Here is a 20,000-nt window from a genome sequence, read left to right on the forward strand (position 1 = left end):
TAGTCATGTTTGATCTATTAATATTCTACAATATTCTCAATGCATTTTTATGACAGATCCCAGACCATGTTGCGAACGAATGCACATTGACGGAGATTTCTTGCCCGTATTCTAGCCTTGGCTGTCCAAGCAAGGTAATCCTTGAATAAAAACGATGACTGTAAACTATGAAATTCAAGTTATCGTTATGTAATATTGCTGTCAAGTCCAACAATCAATGATGTCACATCTTGCTCCTTTTTTAAAGACCTCGCACGTTTGAAAAGTTAAGAGCTCAGAACGCTACAACGTACTTTTTTAATAGCTCCGATCTTATTTCGATAAAATAATCGTTGAATTTCCTTTTTGCATAACATGAAGAATTATGCAGATCTCGGAGGAAGTGCGGACCAAGGGAAACATCCGTCTTATTGTCAATCAGTATAATTCCTAAATGAAGGGGTAGTTTCTAAAGAAACTGTGGTGCTGCGTCGGTGGGGAAGTAGTATACAAAAATTTGGTTTTATCAACGGAGTTGATAATGTAAATTGGCCACCGTACAGAGATTATAAAAGCTGACGTTTCGAGCGTTAGCCCTTCGTCAGAGCGAATCCGCTCTGACGAAGGGCTAACGCTCGAAACGTCAGCTTTTATAATCTCTGTACGGTGGCCAATTTACATTATCAACTCCGTTGATAAAACCAAATTTTAGTATAATTCCTAGTTTCATCCTCAGAACCACTCAGCCTTATCAATGAATGTAATAATGGTTAAAAATACATCGTACTCCTTATACGATTTTGATCACGTAAATAATTGTTTTACTTTCTTCTATGCACATAGGCTAAATAGCTAAAATTCGAAGAAACTGTGCTGTGCAATAATGCGGATAAATATTAAATGAAACTTCAAATTTGCGCCCAAGAATTTTAAATGAGAACCAGACCTTTCGAGGATACTCCCTCTTTCCTCATCAGTGGTTTGCAAGGGGTGGTTTGAAGAGGGAGTACTCCCGAAACGTTTGGTTCTCATTTAAAATTCTTGAGCGCAAATTTGAGCCTTCATTTAACATTTATAAGCTAAATAGCTAACATCCAAAAATGTGCTGTCCGAAATGATCAAGACAACAGGAAGCCACATTTTTTTTTTGTTTGGCCGAGATTCAAACAAGCGACCTCCCGCACCGAAGTCCGATGCTTAATTAACTTGGCTAACCGGTCAGCGGTTGATGTCACGGGAATTGCTTAAATAGAGATTTTGGATTAGAGTGGGATTTGAAGCCCCCACATGCAAATCCAAGCTCTAAGCAATAAATAACACATCCCTTTTTTTTGTTATTATTTTTTTCTGATCCAGTTTCAGCGAAGAGAGACAGAATCTCATCTTCAATCCGACATAGAATTGCACCTTCTCCTCGCCTGTGTAAGGTTGGACGAAACAGAAGAAGAGTTAAGGGTGACAAAAGAAAAACTTGAGGAGAGGAACGTGTACATATGGAAGATAAATGGCTTCAGTGAAATCTTGAGACAGGCAAAAGCAGGATTGCAAGATGCGATATACAGTGATCCATTTTATACAAAGCAATATGGCTATAAAGTTAAAATGCGCTTGACTCCCAATGGTGTCGGCATCGGGTATAACACTCATTTGTCGCTTCACCTAATTATAATGAAAGGTGAATACGATGCCATTCTGCAATGGCCTTTTGCTGAACCGGTAACGTTGACATTGATCGATCAGAAAGGAAACCCCGATGACAGGGAGAACATCGTTGGTTCGTTCTCATCCTACAGCGGTGACTGGTCGTCGAGGCCTGTGAGAGAAGAAAACGAAGCAACAGGGTTTCATGAATTTGTGTCACATGATAGCCTGAAAAACGGAGCATACATTGTGGATGATGCTATTTTTTTTGAAGCTAAATTCGACTAAAATTCTTTATGAAAGGAACCAGGGCTATCTAAACCAAATCTTTGTTTTTAGCTTTCAATTTAATTTGCAAAACACATTAACGTCAGCTGACGAAATAAGACCGCTCAGCTGAGATATACAAGAGCGGATAAGGAGAAAAAACACATCCCCATGCTCCATGATAGTTTTTAAAAAAATCTATTTTATGTTTTGCGCTATGCCGTGAAAGTTATAATGGTCTCGTGCCCACAGTCGCGCAACCAATGATCGATTACAACCATTGTCTTTGTTTAAAAAGAAAATGAAACAGCAATTTATCAAAGATTACTAGACATCTATACATCGATTTTGTAATTTTAAGATAAGAAATAAAAAATACTCTTTTGAAATAATAATACTCTTTTGAAATGTAAGAATTTTAGTCGCTTTAATATACTGGTAGTTTACTTAACTCTATTTATCTCTATTTCTGTGTGTATCAATGTTTGTTTGTTCTTGTGTCCCTGACCTGAACATTTTAACATCTTTTCTTTTAACTAGCTGCCCGGCATTTTTAACTTTTAGGTTATTTCGGGCAGCCAGCACCCCTATTATCTGCTGTACTATTGTTACTATTGTATAATTATTGAATAATTGTTATTAGTTTATTGTAACTATGGGGTGAAATAAAGTATTGTTGTTGTTGTTAATCAGGTGCCTTCCTTAAATTAGCCGCCATCGTGATCACGGTTTAAATAAGGATTATCATTGGAAGAGGCGCGTGTATGGTGGATGTGTTCTCTCCTCCGATCCTTTCTTGATATTTAACAACCATTCACTGAAGTGGAAGTGGCTAGCAAAGGATATTCGGAGTTTGAGGAGCCAATCATAGCGCGCCTTGAACGCTATCCACTGTTTAGTAGGTACTAAATACTGTAAGCAGCGTGTTGCTTTCGTGCCAGTTATCACGCAAAAAGTGTAGGCATAAAATCAAGAGATAATCAATGTTTTAGCCGTTAGTTAATTGTTGTCAAGATCTATACGCACCGCATTTTGTTAAGGTTTTGATCTGTGTAGGATTGATGTAACCTTGAATAACCTTTTCTTATTAGCCCTTGGCAACGACCAATCACAATCGATTAATGCAGAATAAAAATAAAAATAACGACTTAATTTCAAGTTTCAGCGTTTTGTACAGATTTTCTATGTTTGTTCGGACAATCCAACAAAGATTCTCTCCACGGAAAACTAAGAAGAAAACCTGCAAAGTCTGTGTTAATCAAAGAGTTCGTATGAGCGAATCAATGCAAGGAACGTTTGATTTGAAGACACCAACAAGACGCATTCTCTGCGTGAAGCGTGACAGCGCCATGATCTTTCGTCCAAAGTAATGCTTTGCACGACGTTTGTGAGTGGTAGATGAATACGCCAGAATTAAATCAGCTAGAAGACAGGGGTTGTATCGCTTAAGTGTGAATAGTTTGACCTATAATTATCCCTAGTAAACGCGGCAAGGTTTACTAAACACCAGGGTGCGTATGAGGAGGATGAGATTGGATCTTTAAAATTGCGACCGTTAAGCCTTATGCGCATGCTCAATATGGCAAATTCATAGATCACTGTGTAAGCAAAGACCAGCTTAACAAAACAGAAGTACCGGACCTAGCCTGCGAAAAGAACGCCATATCGCGGGTTACACCGGATCTTGGTGAAGGATCTAATTAGCTATATAAATATGATAAATATTAACGTAATCATTGCTTGTAAACAGTTATGAAGAAAGGCAATGCCTTTCGAAATATTGGTTTTAGCCCGATAACATATTCATTCGCCGTTCAATCAACCTTTTTCTCTTTGTTTCTTTTTTCGCTTTTTGACTGCTTGTTTGTTATGACATCCATCATGAAAGAGATTGAGTGTAGGTTGATAGGGTCTGTCCATTTTAAAATCTATAATGAAAAGGGAACATGATTTGAGTTTACCTTGGCCTCCTTGTAAACGAGTAATTCTGCACTTACCAGAAGTTAATAAAAAAACAAGAAACGAAAAAGCCAGCAAATCCTGGAGAATATTGGATATGGCCTGAGAGTAACGTCGTAACCCACTTTAATGACAGACAAAAAAGAGCATAGCTACAGTTAGGGTAAATAAACTACAGCTTCGTGTAAGCGTACCAGGGTGGCCAGAAAAAACCTGCCCCAAAGAACCCGTAGGGAAAAAAATGGACAGGAAATCTGCCACGGGCCAGGCACAACTCAGATCCCCCGCCAGGACTCTAAATAAATTACTCAAAAATTACAAAGTCAGCAAAAGAGGAAACCTAACTCTGATTAAACGTAAAAAATTAACAATCGCCAGCGAATACTGGAAAATTTAAAACGATTATGATAAATGTATATGCTACAGTTAAATTTAAAGTCAGGTTAATTTTAATTTCAACCTAGGTCATTTTATTTTAAACTAGGTTGAAATTGAAAGTAGGAAACATCAACAAAAACCCATCAATTTTTAGCAAGCACCTGTAATATATGGGTAAATATAAGTAAACTGGTCCTAGAGGTAGCTAGAGGTGAGTGGGTGAACTTAGTGTAGCTTAAATTTTTCATGAGTATTTTATAAAACGCCAGTGGTTGTTAGGTCTAGGTCTTAAATGGTTAGCGTTGAGGTTGGGGTTAGGCATACTTTGCATGATAACCGATTCTACTTTTCTTTCCCAGAGCCTTTAGACGGACATTGTTCATTGATGAATCTCCTTAGAAGGGCACGGGGCAACAATATTGAATTATCTTCTAAGGAATAAAAGAACTGAAACATACATGATGTATTGTTGATTTTTAATTTCCTTAGGTATTTACTGTATCTTTTGCTTACTTCGAATTCGTAATAATCAAAAGCAAGTAAAAACAAAACTTTCAAAAATCAGGAAAATGGGTTTCATAATCTATTGATCAGAAGCCATTTTGTAGTCTCTTGTAAGTGTTATTTCTTTTGAATTATCAAATATAATATTTGTTTTTTATTTTATTTTTCTGAGTCTGTGTGTAGTGATAAATCCAAATTGTGTGATTATTTTGGCACAGTCCCCTTCAAGTTCTACAATTTTAGCTAGTAGCCCATTTGGATGAAGGGGCGTTTCCTTTTCCATTTTATTAATTTTCAGCCGGCGCCACATAATCCTGAAGTTCGAACTTCTTCTTTTTCTTCTTCCCTTTCTGGTGTATGATAACTGCAAAAGGAAGTCTGCTGGCTGCCTACAAATAGCGCTGATAAGGACCTTGGTGCCCCTCAAGTTTTGCTATTTGGCGAAAAATGGCCATTTTCGATACTTTTGGAAAAATTTTGTCAGTTTTCCTGTCTGCGGTTTTTTGCATAGTACAAATCTAGGACAGTTAAGCTTTCTATCCAATCCATACTAATTAGGCTATTATAGGACTTGTATTTCCTATTTTTGTAGCCTTCCGAAGTTCGAAAAAAAATTGGTTATTTTTGAAACTTTTGCCTTAGTCCCCCCTTTGCTATTTTGCGAAAAATGGCCATTTTCGATACTTTTGGAAAAATTGTTATTTCTTGTGTAATAGATCTTTTTTCATTCGATATTTTGCATAGTACAAATCTACTGATACTTAAGCTTTCGATCTATACTAATTGGGCTATTATAAGACTTGTATTTCCTATTTTCTTAGCCTTCCGAACTACGACCAAAAAATCGGCCATTTTTGAAATTTTTGCCTTGGTGCCCCTTTTGCTATTTTGCGAAAAAATGGCCATTTTCGATACTTTTGGAAAAATTGTTTTTTCCTCGGCTAATAGGTTTTTTTTCATGCGATTTTTTAGCATAGTACAAATCTAGGATAGTTAAGCCTTCGATCCATACTAATTAGGCTGTTATAGGACTTGTATTTTCTATTTTTTTTAGCCTTCGGAAGTTCGACCAAAAAATCGGCCAATTGGCCGAAGCGAAAATACCATAATACTTTTGGTTTGCTCCCCCAAATTTTGAATAAGCATTGTTTTTTTTCTCTCGGGCGTAAACAACAAATGACCAGCTCCTAACGTCAGTGGCTTCATAGCTCAGTTGGTTAGAGCGTCGCACTGGTATCGCGAGGTCACGGGTTCAAACCCCGTTGAAGTCCTGGATTTTTCAGGCTTCTCAACGTAATTGCAAAAATTGCGTTCATAACTGTGAGGATCATAGCTTCACTTGATTTCATATCCGCAGTTCATATGTGATCCATTTCATACAGCATTTCATCACAATCAAGAGTATTATGGTATTTTTCGACTCGGCCAATTTGCCGCCATGTTGCCCTGATTACCCATGATTCAATCTAGAGCGTGGAGTGGTCTTTTTTTTTTTACAAAATAATCATGACAGAAGGTCAAGGGAGTCCTTTACCCAGTGGATACGATGACAAATTCGTAGATGCCGTGGAAGATGATTTCCACTGTCCAATATGCCACGTGCCGCTAAAGGAGGCGGTTCAAACGGGAGTGTGTGGTCATCGATTCTGCAGACAGTGTCTTGAGCGACATTTTATGAGGTAAGCTTAATATTTCGCGTCTTGCACTTTTTAGCGCATTTAGCGAGAAATAGACCACTTTCATAAATGGCCACCTCCTTTACATTCTTTTGTATTTATGTTAATTAGACCTACTGCCCTCATTTTTAAACAAATATTCATTTGAAAGTGTTATTAGCATTAAAATAAAAGAGTATTTTATTTGGCCGCCATTATGAAAGAGGTATTACCAGGTAAGTTTAAATGTTCGTGTGATGGCGCAAAGATAAGCGTAGCCACTACATAAGAAAATAATAGATAGTAGCATTGAGAATAAAAGTTTTAATAAAAACACGACACTCGTAAGGTTTAAAAGCATTTCTTGACAGCTGCGCAGATACGTCTGCCATGTTTAGTGCAAGTGTGAATAGAATATGCTGTGGTATAAACTGCAATAATAATGATAGGAATTAAGAAAATTTATAATAGTAATGAATAAACTAAACGGCTTAACTGCAGAATACATTGCCACTTCAAAAACTAACCCCTAAATTGCTGGATACGCAGATTTGAGAAAAGGATAAAGACAGACCTGGGAATGAATGACTTTTTGAGTGCCATATACAGTGTAACAAGCATGTGGTATGCCTCGTTCTTAATAGAGCAAAGGCTACTGAAATTTTATTTACGTTCTAATTGACTTTGTTCAAACGATTGTAAGTCATTTTCATCTTATAGACAGGGCTTGAAATTAATGAAAAAATAAGCTACCTCTTCAAATGAGGAAAGCAGAGACTCTCAAGACTTTCAAAAATTCTCTTTGGAATAGGATTTTTAAAGACCAGCAATCTTTAAATCATTTCTCTATATAAGTATTGTGGGTCACTGTGCTGCATGCTAATAATTGTTTCATAGTTTTATTAGATTTTGCTAATTTTATCATAACCTCTGATTTTCAACTATTTTAAGTATTGTGATCTTGTAATGAGGGCCTCTAGTTTATTAGCATTTAGATGCTATTTTGAGCTACCTGCGATAAATAAAGACTTCACTTCACTTCACTTCACTTCAGTCGCAATTTTGTGACATGATAAGACTTCTCCAGATATTTTAGTCACACAGGGAAAAAAATTCAGTGGCAAATGTTACTGTATTGGTTGCAATTTCAAGCCCTGATAGATCCATAAAGCAAACTGTACCACTAGATATGGGAGGATCGCAAGCGAACCCAAGCACAATAGGCAGGTGGCGTGCATACAAGGAGGATCTGTCACTGTTCTCCTTAGTAAATTGCTACAAGAAAAGATCGACGTGCTGGGTCACTCTCGGTTAATGAAAAGTGGTGTGAACAACCAATCTTTAAAACCCCTGCATATACAATAGAAGCTCCCAAAACTAGATTCTCCTCCTGTGGAAAGTTTTTCATCAGAACCTCAAGACTAAATCAAAATGAGAGGTCTCTGGAGAGTTTCGGAGCGAAGCTATGGAATTCACTTTCAGCCGAGACCCGTAAACTTCCCAAACATGCTTTTAAAAGACAAATTAAACAGACTAATGCTATTTTCCATATTTGAGGCAGAGGAGGATTACCCTAGTTATTCGGTTATAACAACATTCAATTTACTTTCCTAAAGAGTCTCATTTATTGAATTAATTAATTTTTGTTTTACCTCTTGTAAACAGTAATTTACTTTAATACAGACTGCTGTAACCTTAGGCCGCCTGCCTCGACTACATAATGTAGCATTGGTTATTTGTTGGCGGAACTGCTTTGTATGTTTTGAAGTGTGAGATGCTTTTCTTTAACTAACGAAATTAAAAAAATATGCCTGTATCCCTCAAGTAATTCCACTACATATCTGTGTATCCACTTCCAAATATAATTTTAGATAATAAATAAATACACTTATTTAGCACCATACCCCACTAATTGTCCATGGCACTTAACATTAAAATAAATTTTAATTAGCTTATTAAGTATTTTAGGCTGCATTAATTATATGTATACTCATTACTGTACATTATAGCGTACAGGCTAATACAAATCAAAAGTGTCCTTAGAAATAAATAACTCTTAGGTAGACTGCATTACTGTAACTACATTATCCAATACTATTCATGCTAATAATAAAATTACAAATCAATTAAATGCATCATTAAAAAGATGAGTCTTAAGCTTAGTTTTAAAAGCGGTTACTGATGATGACTGTGTAATGTCCAATGGTAGTTTGTTCCAAAGTTTGGTCCTGCCGCAGATTATGCCCTATTCTCATACATTATTTTTCAGATTAGCCAGGGGCTCAACGAGCAATTTATTGATTGTATGGCGATCTTAAAAGGTAGTCTGAATTCTTACAAATGTATATTTCAATAGGTCACTGATAGAGAAGTGCCTGACCATTTGGAGCCTTATAAGTCAGCAACAATATTTTTAAAATAATTCTAAAACATACCAGAGTCAGTGTAAACACCTAACAATTGCCGGTGTAATATCATTATATGCTCATGCTTTCTCAACATGGTAACATGTTGAGCTGCTGAATTATGTACAAGTCAAGTACTGTTAGAGTCGGTCCATAGCATAAGGCAAAACAGTAATCTAAATACGAATTTACATAAGTGTGAACATGAGTCTCGACAGTGCTCTGAGATAAATTTGAGCGGGCGGGGGTAGATCTCTCATTATTTTGTAGTTGAAACTTTTTTATTTCCAAAATTCTGCCAAATCTAATGGACTGATCATAAAAGTACCAGAGGGGGTGGGCTGGAAAAATCGAATTTGAGAAGACACGATTTGAGTGGCCCAGTGAGATATTTGGGGCCTGTGCTCTGGTCTAACATTGGAAAATAAGGGAGCTACAAACTATAGAAGAAGCCTTAAGGAGATCAGTTAAAAAAAACAAGATCTTACCGATTTTTTTTTTCTCTCCGGATGACTGCTGGCACTGCTTAATAACCCTTTCACTCCCAAGAGTGACACTTAAAGATTTTACTCTGTCTAACGCCAGACTATTTTACTCTTCAATGGGGAACCCCACAGGAGTGAAAGGGTTAACAACAGCTAGATTCACTCAAAAACTATCTCCCCATTAACCCTTTCACTCCCAAGAGTGACACTTATAGATTTTACTCTGTCTAACGCCAGACGATTTTACTCTTCAATGGGGAACCCCACAGGAGTGAAAGGGTTAACAACAGCTAGATTCACTCAAAAACTATCTCCCCATTAACCCTTTCACTCCCAAGAGTGACACTTATAGATTTTACTCTGTCTAATGCCAGACGATTTTACTCGTCAATGGGGAACCCCACAGGAGTGAAAGGGTTAATGTGCAACTCTTGGGCCTGTTTACATGCAGGTGGGGTAACCCCCCTGTCTGTATAAACTCTTAATTTTTCAGCCTTGCGTTTACATGATAGGTGTGGTAACCTGCCGAGGTGGGCTGCCCGGTCTGCCAGTCCGGTTAACCCGCCCAGCCTTTTGCCATGTAAGCGCTTTAAGGTGGGGTAACCCTCCAACATGGGGTTGGCTCGTGTTACAATATACTGCCTTTGGCGGAGGCGTTGCAGCATTAAAAGTAATAATAAAAAGCTACAGCACTAAAAAGTTGATGCAAGGGTAGCTAATGAGAGTAGAAGAGCACACACCCGTCAAAATGCATCTTTCGCCCACCATTTTGCCTGTTTACATGCTTAGTTGTCGCTTGGCTCGGTGTCCTTTGTTCTTTTCAGGGGAATATATTACATAACCCCTGATCACTATTCAATGTCTGACAAGTTGGTGGTGGTGGCTTTGATTGTAACAGGGTAGTGCGGGACTTAAACAATAGCTGATAACTGTAGCAAAACAATGCAATATATATTTCCCCTGCTCATATTTCCCCCAACGTATTTGACCTTCTCGGTAAAAACAACACATTGCAATTTAATGACCTTGCAGCAAACAATCACAGAGCATTCTTTAATCACGGGATCATAACATGCCACAATTAAAGTTCACCATGATACAAAATCAATAAAGGAAATTACAGAGAAAGTGCAAATTGCTAATAAATACTGTCCATCTTGTTCAAATTTCTGACGGTACTCTTAATTAATTTTTTTAAAAAATACAACTGTACGATTGTTGAAAATGAACTTTCCTTGTTGACCTTCGGTTTTAACCTTTCTGGGGGCCGATCCCTCTAGAAATAAGCTCTTAAAGGCTTGTACAACATCAGAGACAGCTTCACGTTCTCTACCACTTTGTCTTTGTAAAGCACGAAGAGATTTTACGTCCCTATCACCCGTACGATCCATAATTAGCTTCTCCGGCACACATTATCCTAATTCTAATGAGCATGTGGTCTCTCTCAGAGAGTGATTCGTGTGAAAATCCTCTATATTGCACAGATCCCGAACCACATGTCTCAACTTATTTTTTCCCATCGGAGAACGCGTAAACCATACTTTATCTTCTACGTTGAGTTGCTTTTATGGTGACAAATAGAAGAAGCTACTTTTCTCTAGGTCTTTCGGGCTCTCGTTAATATACATACTTACTAATGCAAGCGAACTACACACCTTTCTGGATTTGAAATGTTTTCATGCTGCTCAACAACTTTTGCATTAATATTCCGATGCTTCAGACAACATCTAAAGTTGTTTTCTCCAAAGGTGAGGATGTGTACCTCAACCGAGTACGTCTCCCTCTATAACCTCGCGCTGTGCGAACGTCAAGCTTCCTTGTTCTCCACCACTATGAAGAGCACAGAGCTTTCCAAACAAATATACCAAGGTGTTAACAAGTGTCTTTGGCTCGTTGCCTCTTTCCTTTCTTCTTAAGTCATGGGTTTTGCTTGCTTCCGTTGTTTGCCAGCCAAGACCTGAGCTCGTCAAACATTTTATTTGAGAGTGCAATGAATGTTGAAATAACTTGTATCGCGAGTTTCGAAATATATCCACACCTGCATTTCCATTTTCTCTCAAATACCGTTGAATTCCAACGCAGATTTGTTATAAGATGTTGGAAGGATAAAAGGTGCCGTTCTTCTTTTTGATTGTATAAACGAATGCAAGGTTCCACATAGCATATTGTGAATACATGTAATAGAGTTGCCTCCGGTACCACCAGGAAATCGTCGTTCTCCCTTTTTCTACGGGCAGTGAATTCTTCTCTTTAACCCAGTCATCCCACACGGATACCGCCCGTGAAGAAGTAGCTTTTCTTGTGTTAACTGGTATTCGCTGTCTGTTACGTTGAGCAACCTCCATACAAAATTGCTTCTATACCTCGCTTTTTCCCTTTTTTATGGTTACCACATTTTCTTGGACCTCATTTGCGTCGTCGGCATTTGTCATAGCACAATATCCTTCAAACGAGAAATTCGTTTCACCGGCCGCGTTATTTTCAAACAAATTTGATGCAACATCTTCAACGTCTAACTGCGAACATCCTTGTTTGCAATGTGACTCGTTGGACGACTGATATAAAAAATCTCTCGGGATGGATGGTTCAAGAAAGCCGCCAAAACTGCATGCTCTGGGCTAGCTAAGAATATTTCTTCCTCTGAGTCACTCATTTCTTTCTGACAAACCTACTATTTGACCACTCCACATGGATTGACATCGAAATTGATCTACTTATTTGACAATAGTAACTCAAGAGAATTAAATAAAGTCATTTTGTGTTAGGAAACCTCTCTCACCTGCCCCTCGGGGGTATGTTATATAAACCGGTATTGACCTGGCACCGCCCCTTGGGCTACCCTCTCGGAGCGGTACCAGGTGAATGAACCCCTTCTCCACCTTGAATTCACTATTATCGTGAATTCTTAATTGGCTTGGATTTCACTATTATCGTTAATTTCGAAGACTGAAAGCTTGATATGGAATATGGATTATGGTAAATGGTCATACATACCCCGGTACCCCCGGGTGGTAAGATTGCTTGTAAACGTGAGCTATTTTTCGACCCTGCCCATGTAAACAGAACCTTCCTAGTTTTAAGTAAATCTGATGATTAACTGCTCTTTACATAGGTTTTCGGGGGTTTTATCAGTTAATTTAATCGTTTTGTAGGTGTCCTTATTCAATGGGAAACGGCTATTATTATTGTCACAGAAATAAAGTTATTATTATTATTATTATTATTATTATTATTATATTAGTATAAATACACAGGTGATTATACAAAATCACGCGCTCTCATTGGCTCGCTATCTCGGATTATCAGCTGATAATCACCTCGACGGACAAAATGGCTGCCAGTAGTCGTTTTTGGCACTGTAAGTGAAGATGATTTCGCGTTCAAATGTTTTTTCTTCTTCTCTTATTTGAAATAATCACCTGTGTATTTATACTAAAACAATTATTTGCCTCAGGCTCAGTGATTATCGGTGAATATTCACCTCGACTTCGTCTCGGTGAATATTCACCGATAATTACTTCGCCTTCGGTGAATAATTGTTAATTAAAATTATTATTATTATTATCATTAGTATCGTCATCATCGTTATTATTATTTTGGGCCTTTGCTCACAGGGTAGAACTTCAATTGCCACTTTATAAACTCAAAGAGCTATAATCATAGACAAAACCCTTGGGAAAGTCAGCACTTTTGACGTCTTCATTGCTTCTCTCCCCTCCCCCCTATTCAATGTTGTGCAAAACTGAATGGTTTTATTGGGAAATTGTTGTGTTACCTTCCAACATTGAATAGGGGGGAGGGGGGCTATATAAGAGAAGGTGAAACTATTTCTTTTGCGCTTTAACATTAACATAACCTTCCCAACTACTTTTGTCTATGATTGTAGCTTGTCAGTGATTGATATGTGATTCGACGCTTTTCTTGAACAATCGCGATAAGAAAGAGATTCCCTATTTTAGAGATTCAGAGATTCCCGGGAAAAAATGTCGAACTTATCAAACAAACTCTGATTTGCGCAAAGATAAACGTCGATAACAAACAAAAAACCTCCGATTTTCTCAATTCAATTGAGTTCGACACAGCGGGAGTGCGACGTTTGAATCGGGCCTAAGGTTGTAGTTGGATTTTTATCTTTAACTTAGTTGTTTTAGTTATACACCTTTAAATGAGCTAATACTCAATCTGTTCAACGTGATGAAATGTCAATAAACTACTACTATTTTTTGATAACCAGACAGGAGCGTGATGGACAAGAGCCAAAGTGTCCTTTGGACAATATCGTCCTGAATCGAGATAAAGTAAGTGGCTTCTATTTGAAAAGTACGAAGTAAGGGATCCATCAGAAAAGCCTTCTCCATTCGAGTTAGGGGGTGTTTCCTTATACCAGGGCAACTTTCGTCCCGGAGCGAGTTTTCTCCGTCAGGTTTCCCTCTTGAGGTCTCCCGCGCGACTTCACGCCAGTTTCTGTTCCGGAGCGAGAATTTCATTTCTGTACGATATCTCGCAACAGTATCATATAAAGGAAGAACAACCACTCGTTTCGGTATGAAATAGGCCTGTCAGTGGACTGAAACGGGTAGCGCATGTGTAAATTTCTTCAATCCACTCACCCGTGCATTGAATCAGCGTATAGTGTCCCTTCATGTGAACAGCATGTGAAATCAGGTACTAGGCCCTTATTCTGTTCTCCCTTGTCCGTAACAAAAAGATGGTTAAGGCAGCTTGAGAGAACTCGACCCTCCCTTCCTTGTTTTACTGTTCATATCATAGGATCGTCCAACTGATGCTGTTTAAATCAGCACCATATTTTTACACATTTGTCTGCGGGAATCCCTTTATTTATAAAAGGCTTTTCTTTCCTTAATTCAAGGACATCTTTCCCGACAAAGCAACTCAAAGGAAGATTCTTTCTTTTATCATTCATTGTCCAAGAGATGGCTGTCAGTGGACTGGCGAATTAAGGGCTAAAGAGGTTGGTAATTAAAACCAATGATGACGTCAATAGTGTAACTTGTATGGCAAGCTTGTCCCTAAGCTCCAAAGAAACTCTTCGCAATAATTGAGGTCAAATAGAATCAGTACAGTTAACCTGAATCCGACAGCCATCATATATAGCCGGAGAAACTAGGCTGGTGACCTCTCTTCCATTCTGTTGGTGTTGTTTAATAGGGAGCTTAGGCACGGACGTTTTTGAGATGCAGACGGCAACCGGAAGTGAGCTGTTTTCCTTTTTAACTTGTCTCCACACAACCACATTTACATTGCCAAGTATATTTTCTCCATTAGAGGTGATTAGTGTAAAAATCTGGGAGACAATACTGTCCTGGCATGCGAAGAGTTCTCTTCCGGTTGCCGTACGCGTCTCAGTAGACCTTTTCGGCTTGTACATTTTGTTTTCCCAATACAGATCATGTGATAATACTCAGGAGGTTTGGTCTTTTGTTTTGTTCATTAAAATGAGGGCATGCAAGCATGAATATGCCTGCATACACTCTTTTTAATGAACAAAACAAAGGGCTAAGCCTCCTTAGTATTATCACATGATCTGTATTGGGAAAAGAAAATGTACAAGCCGGAAAGGTCTATAACGTGGAATGCTTAATGACATCACGCTACGTTTAAGGACGGTGCCAACTAATTCAAAGGTATTTTTGAGCGGTTTAATGAGTATGGGGGAAAAGCAGATCTTGACTGGTAACCACGCACTTTTCAAAGATAATTAATCAACAATATTTGTATAAAAGGATTAAAGTACAAGGCAATGTATGGCTCAATTATCGCAGAAAAATGCGTAGTTACCCCCAATTTTCTTTTAGGATACCAAGAGCACTTGCCAAGTTCTGCTTTCTCCGCATAGTTTTAAACTGCGCAAAAATACCAAGTGCTGTATTAGTAGTGAGCACCATCAATAGGAAGCCCCAGTTTCTTAAGATGCGCAGAACGTATGCGCAGTAACAATAGTAGGCACGGTCCTTAATAGGTCATAAAAATGAAGTTACAGGATAAAATAAAAAAGATTGATCGCAATTTTTTTGAAACGTTACTTATTTGTAGAATCACGAGAATGACTGCCAAAGATTCCCTGCCGACTGTCCAAATGGCTGTGGAGAATCCATCCCAAGAGACGAGGTTAGGCTTTGTAATGTGAACTTATAGTCTAGTGGTACTGAAACAGATAACGTATATTTTTGTTATATATTAGGCCCCGTACAGACTAGGTGCCCGTTCCCGGTTCTCAGGAACTGGCCACTAGTTTGAACATAACCTTTTGTTGGTGCGCGAGCATAAAATATGAGCACCGTACCCGGGCACAAGCAGTGGCTGCAAGGCTAGTTCTCGGGCACCTCGGGAGCTTGTCTGAACACGCTTTCTTCAGTTTCCGTGCTTTCGGGCGACGCAGTCACTGTTATGGCGGCAACACGTCCTTGCCCGTATGCTGACATGGGCTGTCCCAAAAAGGTAATTTTCGTTAGGGGAATGCAGTTAATTTCCAAAAGCTCAAAACAAAAGGGCCAAATTATTTTGAGGTTTCACCGTGCCTGGAAACAAACAAGATCGATTTGAGTGAAGATATAATATAATATAATATAATATAATATAATATAATATAATGTAATATGATATGACATGATATGATGTGATATATGATATGATATGATATGATATATGATATAAAAAAGATGACAGTTCCCCACAGGGCGTTTCGACTGGCATTTACAATGAATAATTTGCAGTTAAAAGAGGATAAAATATGAATAAAATTATATGAGAAAAGAAACCTGTTTCAGTTAAAAAATATCTAAAAATACTAAACGTAACGGGTATTTTTATCAATTATTTTAAAAGTTGCTAACGAGATGCCGTTTGAGCTTCCTTTTAAACGTGGAAAATGAAGGAATGTCTTTCAGTTCATGGGCCGACTCGTTCCACATCTTGGTTGATCAGTATTTGAAAGTCCTCTGACCTGCAGCAGATTTAAAGAGAGGGATTAATTGCTGAACTGTTGGTTATTCCGTGTGTGATGGTCATGCACCTCAAAACGGGAGTGAGTCGAGACAACTCGCCTCCCCGAGTTGTTTCGCCCACCTCATGTAAACGGTTGTTAGATTTTTTTAAACAAATGAGTGGAAAATATCTCGCTCAGGGTAAATCGGGGGGAGGATTGTCTCGGGTACCCGAGACCATATAAACAGGGCCTAAGAAGTCGTCTAACGTGATCCGTTGAAATTTAAAGTTAGTCTTTTGGGCGCCGGACGGTTTGCCGTCCGAGTTGAAATCCCTCTCCCATTACGGATAGGACTTCAGGGCCCCCCGATGCAATTCCACGGGCCTCTGTAAGTAACCGGCTGGTCGGGTTTTCTAAACACTTTATTAGTTATTTCAAGTGTTACTTTTAATATGCGGCCCTACAAGTTACATTCCAGTTTTAATATCACAGGTTGTAAAGAAAGGTTCTTTACTTTTTGTTTTGAGAAATCAATGCCCGGTTACCCAAGGTCAAGCGCGGTATGTTCGTCGGGAAAATGGCACAAGCAATTGTACATTTTTGTAGGATACCATTTCGCCGTCGTTTTGCAGTTTTTGCCCTTTTCTGGAACATTTTGTCGGCCGGGAAATGGAAGTACTTCGTTCTCGCCTCGGAAATTCAGTGGTAATTTAACTCTCTTTATATAGAAGTCAGTAACAAGCTTTTTTCCTTGCAGGTACAGCAAGATGACATGGACTCCCATATTGAAGCTGAAATGCGACTGCATCTTGATTTAGTCGGTGTAAAGTTGAGGGATACAGAAGAAGAGTTACAGAAGTTGAGAAATAAAGAAGAAGAGTTACAGAAGTTGTGGAAAACTCAAGAAGAGTTACAGAAGTTGAGAAATAAAGAACAGTTGCAGACATTGGGGGATACCCAAGAAGAGTTACGTAACACTAAACAGCTGGTGAAAAAACTTGAAGAAAGGATAGGTGCTCTTGAAAAAAAGCCCTTTGTATGGAAGATTCGTGGCTTCCATGAACTCTTGCGACAAGTTAAAACCGGCTACGAAGATGAGATAAAACTGAGTGCTCCATTTTATACAAGTGAATTTGGCTATAAGGTTAGAATGTCTTTGTATCTGAATGGTAACGGCAAAGGGAAGAATACCCATCTGTCGATTTTCATTTATATCATGAAGGGTGATTATGATTCCAATTTACAGTGGCCTTTTCCTAAACGAGTAACGTTTACATTGATCGATCCAAAAGAAAATCCAGAGGACAGAGATAATATCTCTTTGACATTGGAAAAAGAAGGAAAAGGAGATTGGAACTCCAGACCCTGGAAAAAAGAAAATAGCGTAGGCATGGGATTTCCCAAATTCGTGTCACATGATAAACTGAAGAAAGGTGCCTACATTTTAAACGATACCATTTTTATTGAAGCTAGAATTGTTTAAATGTTCTTTGAAACAAATAAACAGAAACAAAACGTTTAAGAGGTAAACTGCAAAAATGTTGCAGCCTGTGGCAGTTTAGTTAATAAAAGTAGCCGAACACCAACCTCGAACCCAGGCTCTCTCTCTCTTTCTCTTCCTGCTTTGTATAATTTGTTAGGTGACCACTCAAAACAGAAGGGTGTGTAGAGAGCGAAGTTATCATTTTTAGAAAAAGATTATCAGCACGTGGTCGTAAAATTTGACGAGATCGCACTTTTTTTTGAGCATGAACAGTTAAATATTCTTATTTCGTAAACAGATCTTAATATCGATGACGTGCTTCGTGCGAAGAGTTTAACGACGACTGCCAAAGCACCACAAAATACATTTTTTCGCGTGAAAAAGCGCTGGCTTTGTCGGTTTGCCATCTCATTTTGGCGTTAATTTTTACAGACCTGATGTTTTTTGCCACAAGGTTTTTTTTCTAAGGTGCTATCGTTAGTTTTGAGTAGAGAAACGTAATTCAGTTCTAGTATACATTTTTCTATATTCCTTGGTAACAAATAAAAATTAATATACAAGTTTTGACTGTCAGCGTGCTGTAGTTTGCCTAGAAAACCAACAATATTATAGGGTGACATTAGATTCACGAGATGATTAGAAATTATGTATAACCCAGATTGTTAGCTGCAGGTGGCAAATCAAACACTCCACGCTCACTTGCATCGATACCAACAGAACAGAAGTCGTCAGTGTAACTTTCCCGATTTTTGTTGGTGTTTTTGTTCGATGCAGCAGGAGAGCCGGGGTCAAGAGTGGCTGGGACACGACTCTCGTCTTGTTCCGGGTAGAGAGATTTAAATTTAAATTTTGTGGTCCATACTTTTAACTTCTTAAGGGAGGCGGCGTGATCCAGTGGTTAGGGCATTGGGTTTGCACGCGGTTGCCCCGGGTTCAAATCCCGTTCTGACTTCTGGTTTGGATTTGTTTCCGGTTGCCCGGATTCAACTACACCACGCTTTGTAAATAGCCAACTGGTTGCCTTCTTCTAGTTGGGGTTCTTAATCGTGTTTCTTTCAAATAATTAAAAGTAGGGTGCTTGTGAACTAGCTTGATAGCTAAGTGCACTTCCGCTATAAACGAAGCATTTACATTTTATAATTCCTTCGATCTTTGATCTTCGTCTCCCAGACGAGTCTCTTTGATGATGATACAGAACTATTTTCAGAATGTGCACTTGATGATGTGTCATGGTGAGACGTTTGTCTTAAACTTTCAATTTCAGCGCTAATACTTCTTATGAAAGCCAAAGGCAATGATGCATGCTTGGGCACGATCTATTCTGTAACTGGTGGAATAAACGTTCGTTGAAAACACGTTAAGCATAAAAGCGTGAATCTGCAATAGTGTGAGGGGTCACCCAGTTTCTGTGAAAGTTGTTAACTAAGTTTAACTGTAGGATACCCGGCCACTCAAAAACAGTTTTAAAAAATTTCGGCCACGTGCCCACGCGGCTACTCTGTTACGCTCAAATGCGCAAACTGTGGCTACGCTTCTACGTTGCTACGTAGCTCAGTTTAACAATACCATTAAACTTTAGCGTATACCTTTTTCCGATAAAGTGTCAAAAATGGCGAGGGCATCCCATAGCGATGATAGTCACTGCATAACCCATGGAACTTACATAGACGCGTAGCCACAGCTTACGCGCGTTGACAGCTTACTCGCGCTCAGTCACTCACACATTTAGCCAGTTAGTGGCCACGTAGCCGCTTAACCGGGAACTAGGAAGCGTTGCTTCGAGTGGCGGCCTATTATGCAATTAGGGACTGGTCATAAATTATAGGAGGGGGTGGGTCAGGAAACGGGGGGGGGGGGTGGACCATAATGTAGATGTAGATGAACTTTACTTAAACACGGTAAATGGCTCAGCAAGCTGGTTTTCAGACATGCTGTTTAAAGTGTGGACAAAAATTACGCTATACCTTGGAGGATGACCTTGAAAATTTATGCATCAATTTTATTGTAGACAGTCATACATACACATGGCCCTAAAAGTAATTTTGGTTAAGATATTTTCTCAAAATCATGGCAAAACAGCACCATTCATGCAAATTCAGATACACTAAAATTTTCATATGGTCTCTGTTATAAGTGAAATTATCATCAGTATCAATGTCAATAGCCCTTTTCACCCGTAGGGGAAGGGGGGGGGGGGTCGGGGCTGGGGAATAGGTGATAGGTGAAATATGCTCCAAAACTGAGTCATACCCCACTCTCATTGAGCGAAAATTAATTTCAACCCTCCCTCACATAATG

General features: G+C 38.7%; 2 protein-coding genes and 1 non-coding gene across 3 annotated transcripts in view; all 3 read left to right on the plus strand.

Moving 5' to 3' along the window:
• Window positions 1-2,961, plus strand: part of LOC137979938 (TNF receptor-associated factor 4-like) — a 3,411-nt gene extending 450 nt beyond the window's left edge. The window contains exons 2-3 of the mRNA XM_068827252.1: window positions 57-134; window positions 1,336-2,961. Of these exons, the coding sequence (XP_068683353.1) occupies window positions 57-134; window positions 1,336-1,908 (651 nt within the window). The 3' untranslated portion in view covers window positions 1,909-2,961. The remainder of the gene's footprint in view (window positions 1-56; window positions 135-1,335) is intronic.
• A 2,965-nt stretch (window positions 2,962-5,926) lies between these two features.
• Trnat-ggu (transfer RNA threonine (anticodon GGU)) lies at window positions 5,927-5,999 on the plus strand. Its single transcript has one exon. It is a non-coding gene; the product is annotated as a tRNA-Thr (tRNA).
• Window positions 6,000-6,218: 219 nt separating this feature from the next.
• Window positions 6,219-17,822, plus strand: LOC137979483 (TNF receptor-associated factor 4-like). Its single transcript, XM_068826739.1, has 5 exons — window positions 6,219-6,407; window positions 13,508-13,571; window positions 14,144-14,245; window positions 15,328-15,402; window positions 16,977-17,822. The coding sequence occupies exons 1-5, from the start codon at window positions 6,235-6,237 to the stop codon at window positions 17,700-17,702; spliced, it is 1,140 nt and encodes a 379-aa protein (XP_068682840.1). The 5' UTR covers window positions 6,219-6,234; the 3' UTR covers window positions 17,703-17,822.
• The last annotated feature ends 2,178 nt before the right edge of the window (window positions 17,823-20,000 follow it).

The sequence above is a fragment of the Montipora foliosa genome, chromosome 12 (genome assembly GCF_036669935.1).
Source record: "Montipora foliosa isolate CH-2021 chromosome 12, ASM3666993v2, whole genome shotgun sequence".
NCBI lineage: Eukaryota > Metazoa > Cnidaria > Anthozoa > Scleractinia > Acroporidae > Montipora > Montipora foliosa.

Excerpts from the sequence above, each read along its gene's own strand:
- LOC137979483 (XM_068826739.1), top strand. The coding sequence starts at position 6,235 with ATGACAGAAGGTCAAGGGAGTCCTTTACCCAGTGGATACGATGACAAA. Across the intron at positions 14,246-15,327 it reads GCGAATTAAGGGCTAAAGAG|AATCACGAGAATGACTGCCA; the intron begins GTTGGTAATTAA and ends ACTTATTTGTAG. Across the intron at positions 15,403-16,976 it reads AATCCATCCCAAGAGACGAG|GTACAGCAAGATGACATGGA; the intron begins GTTAGGCTTTGT and ends TTTTCCTTGCAG.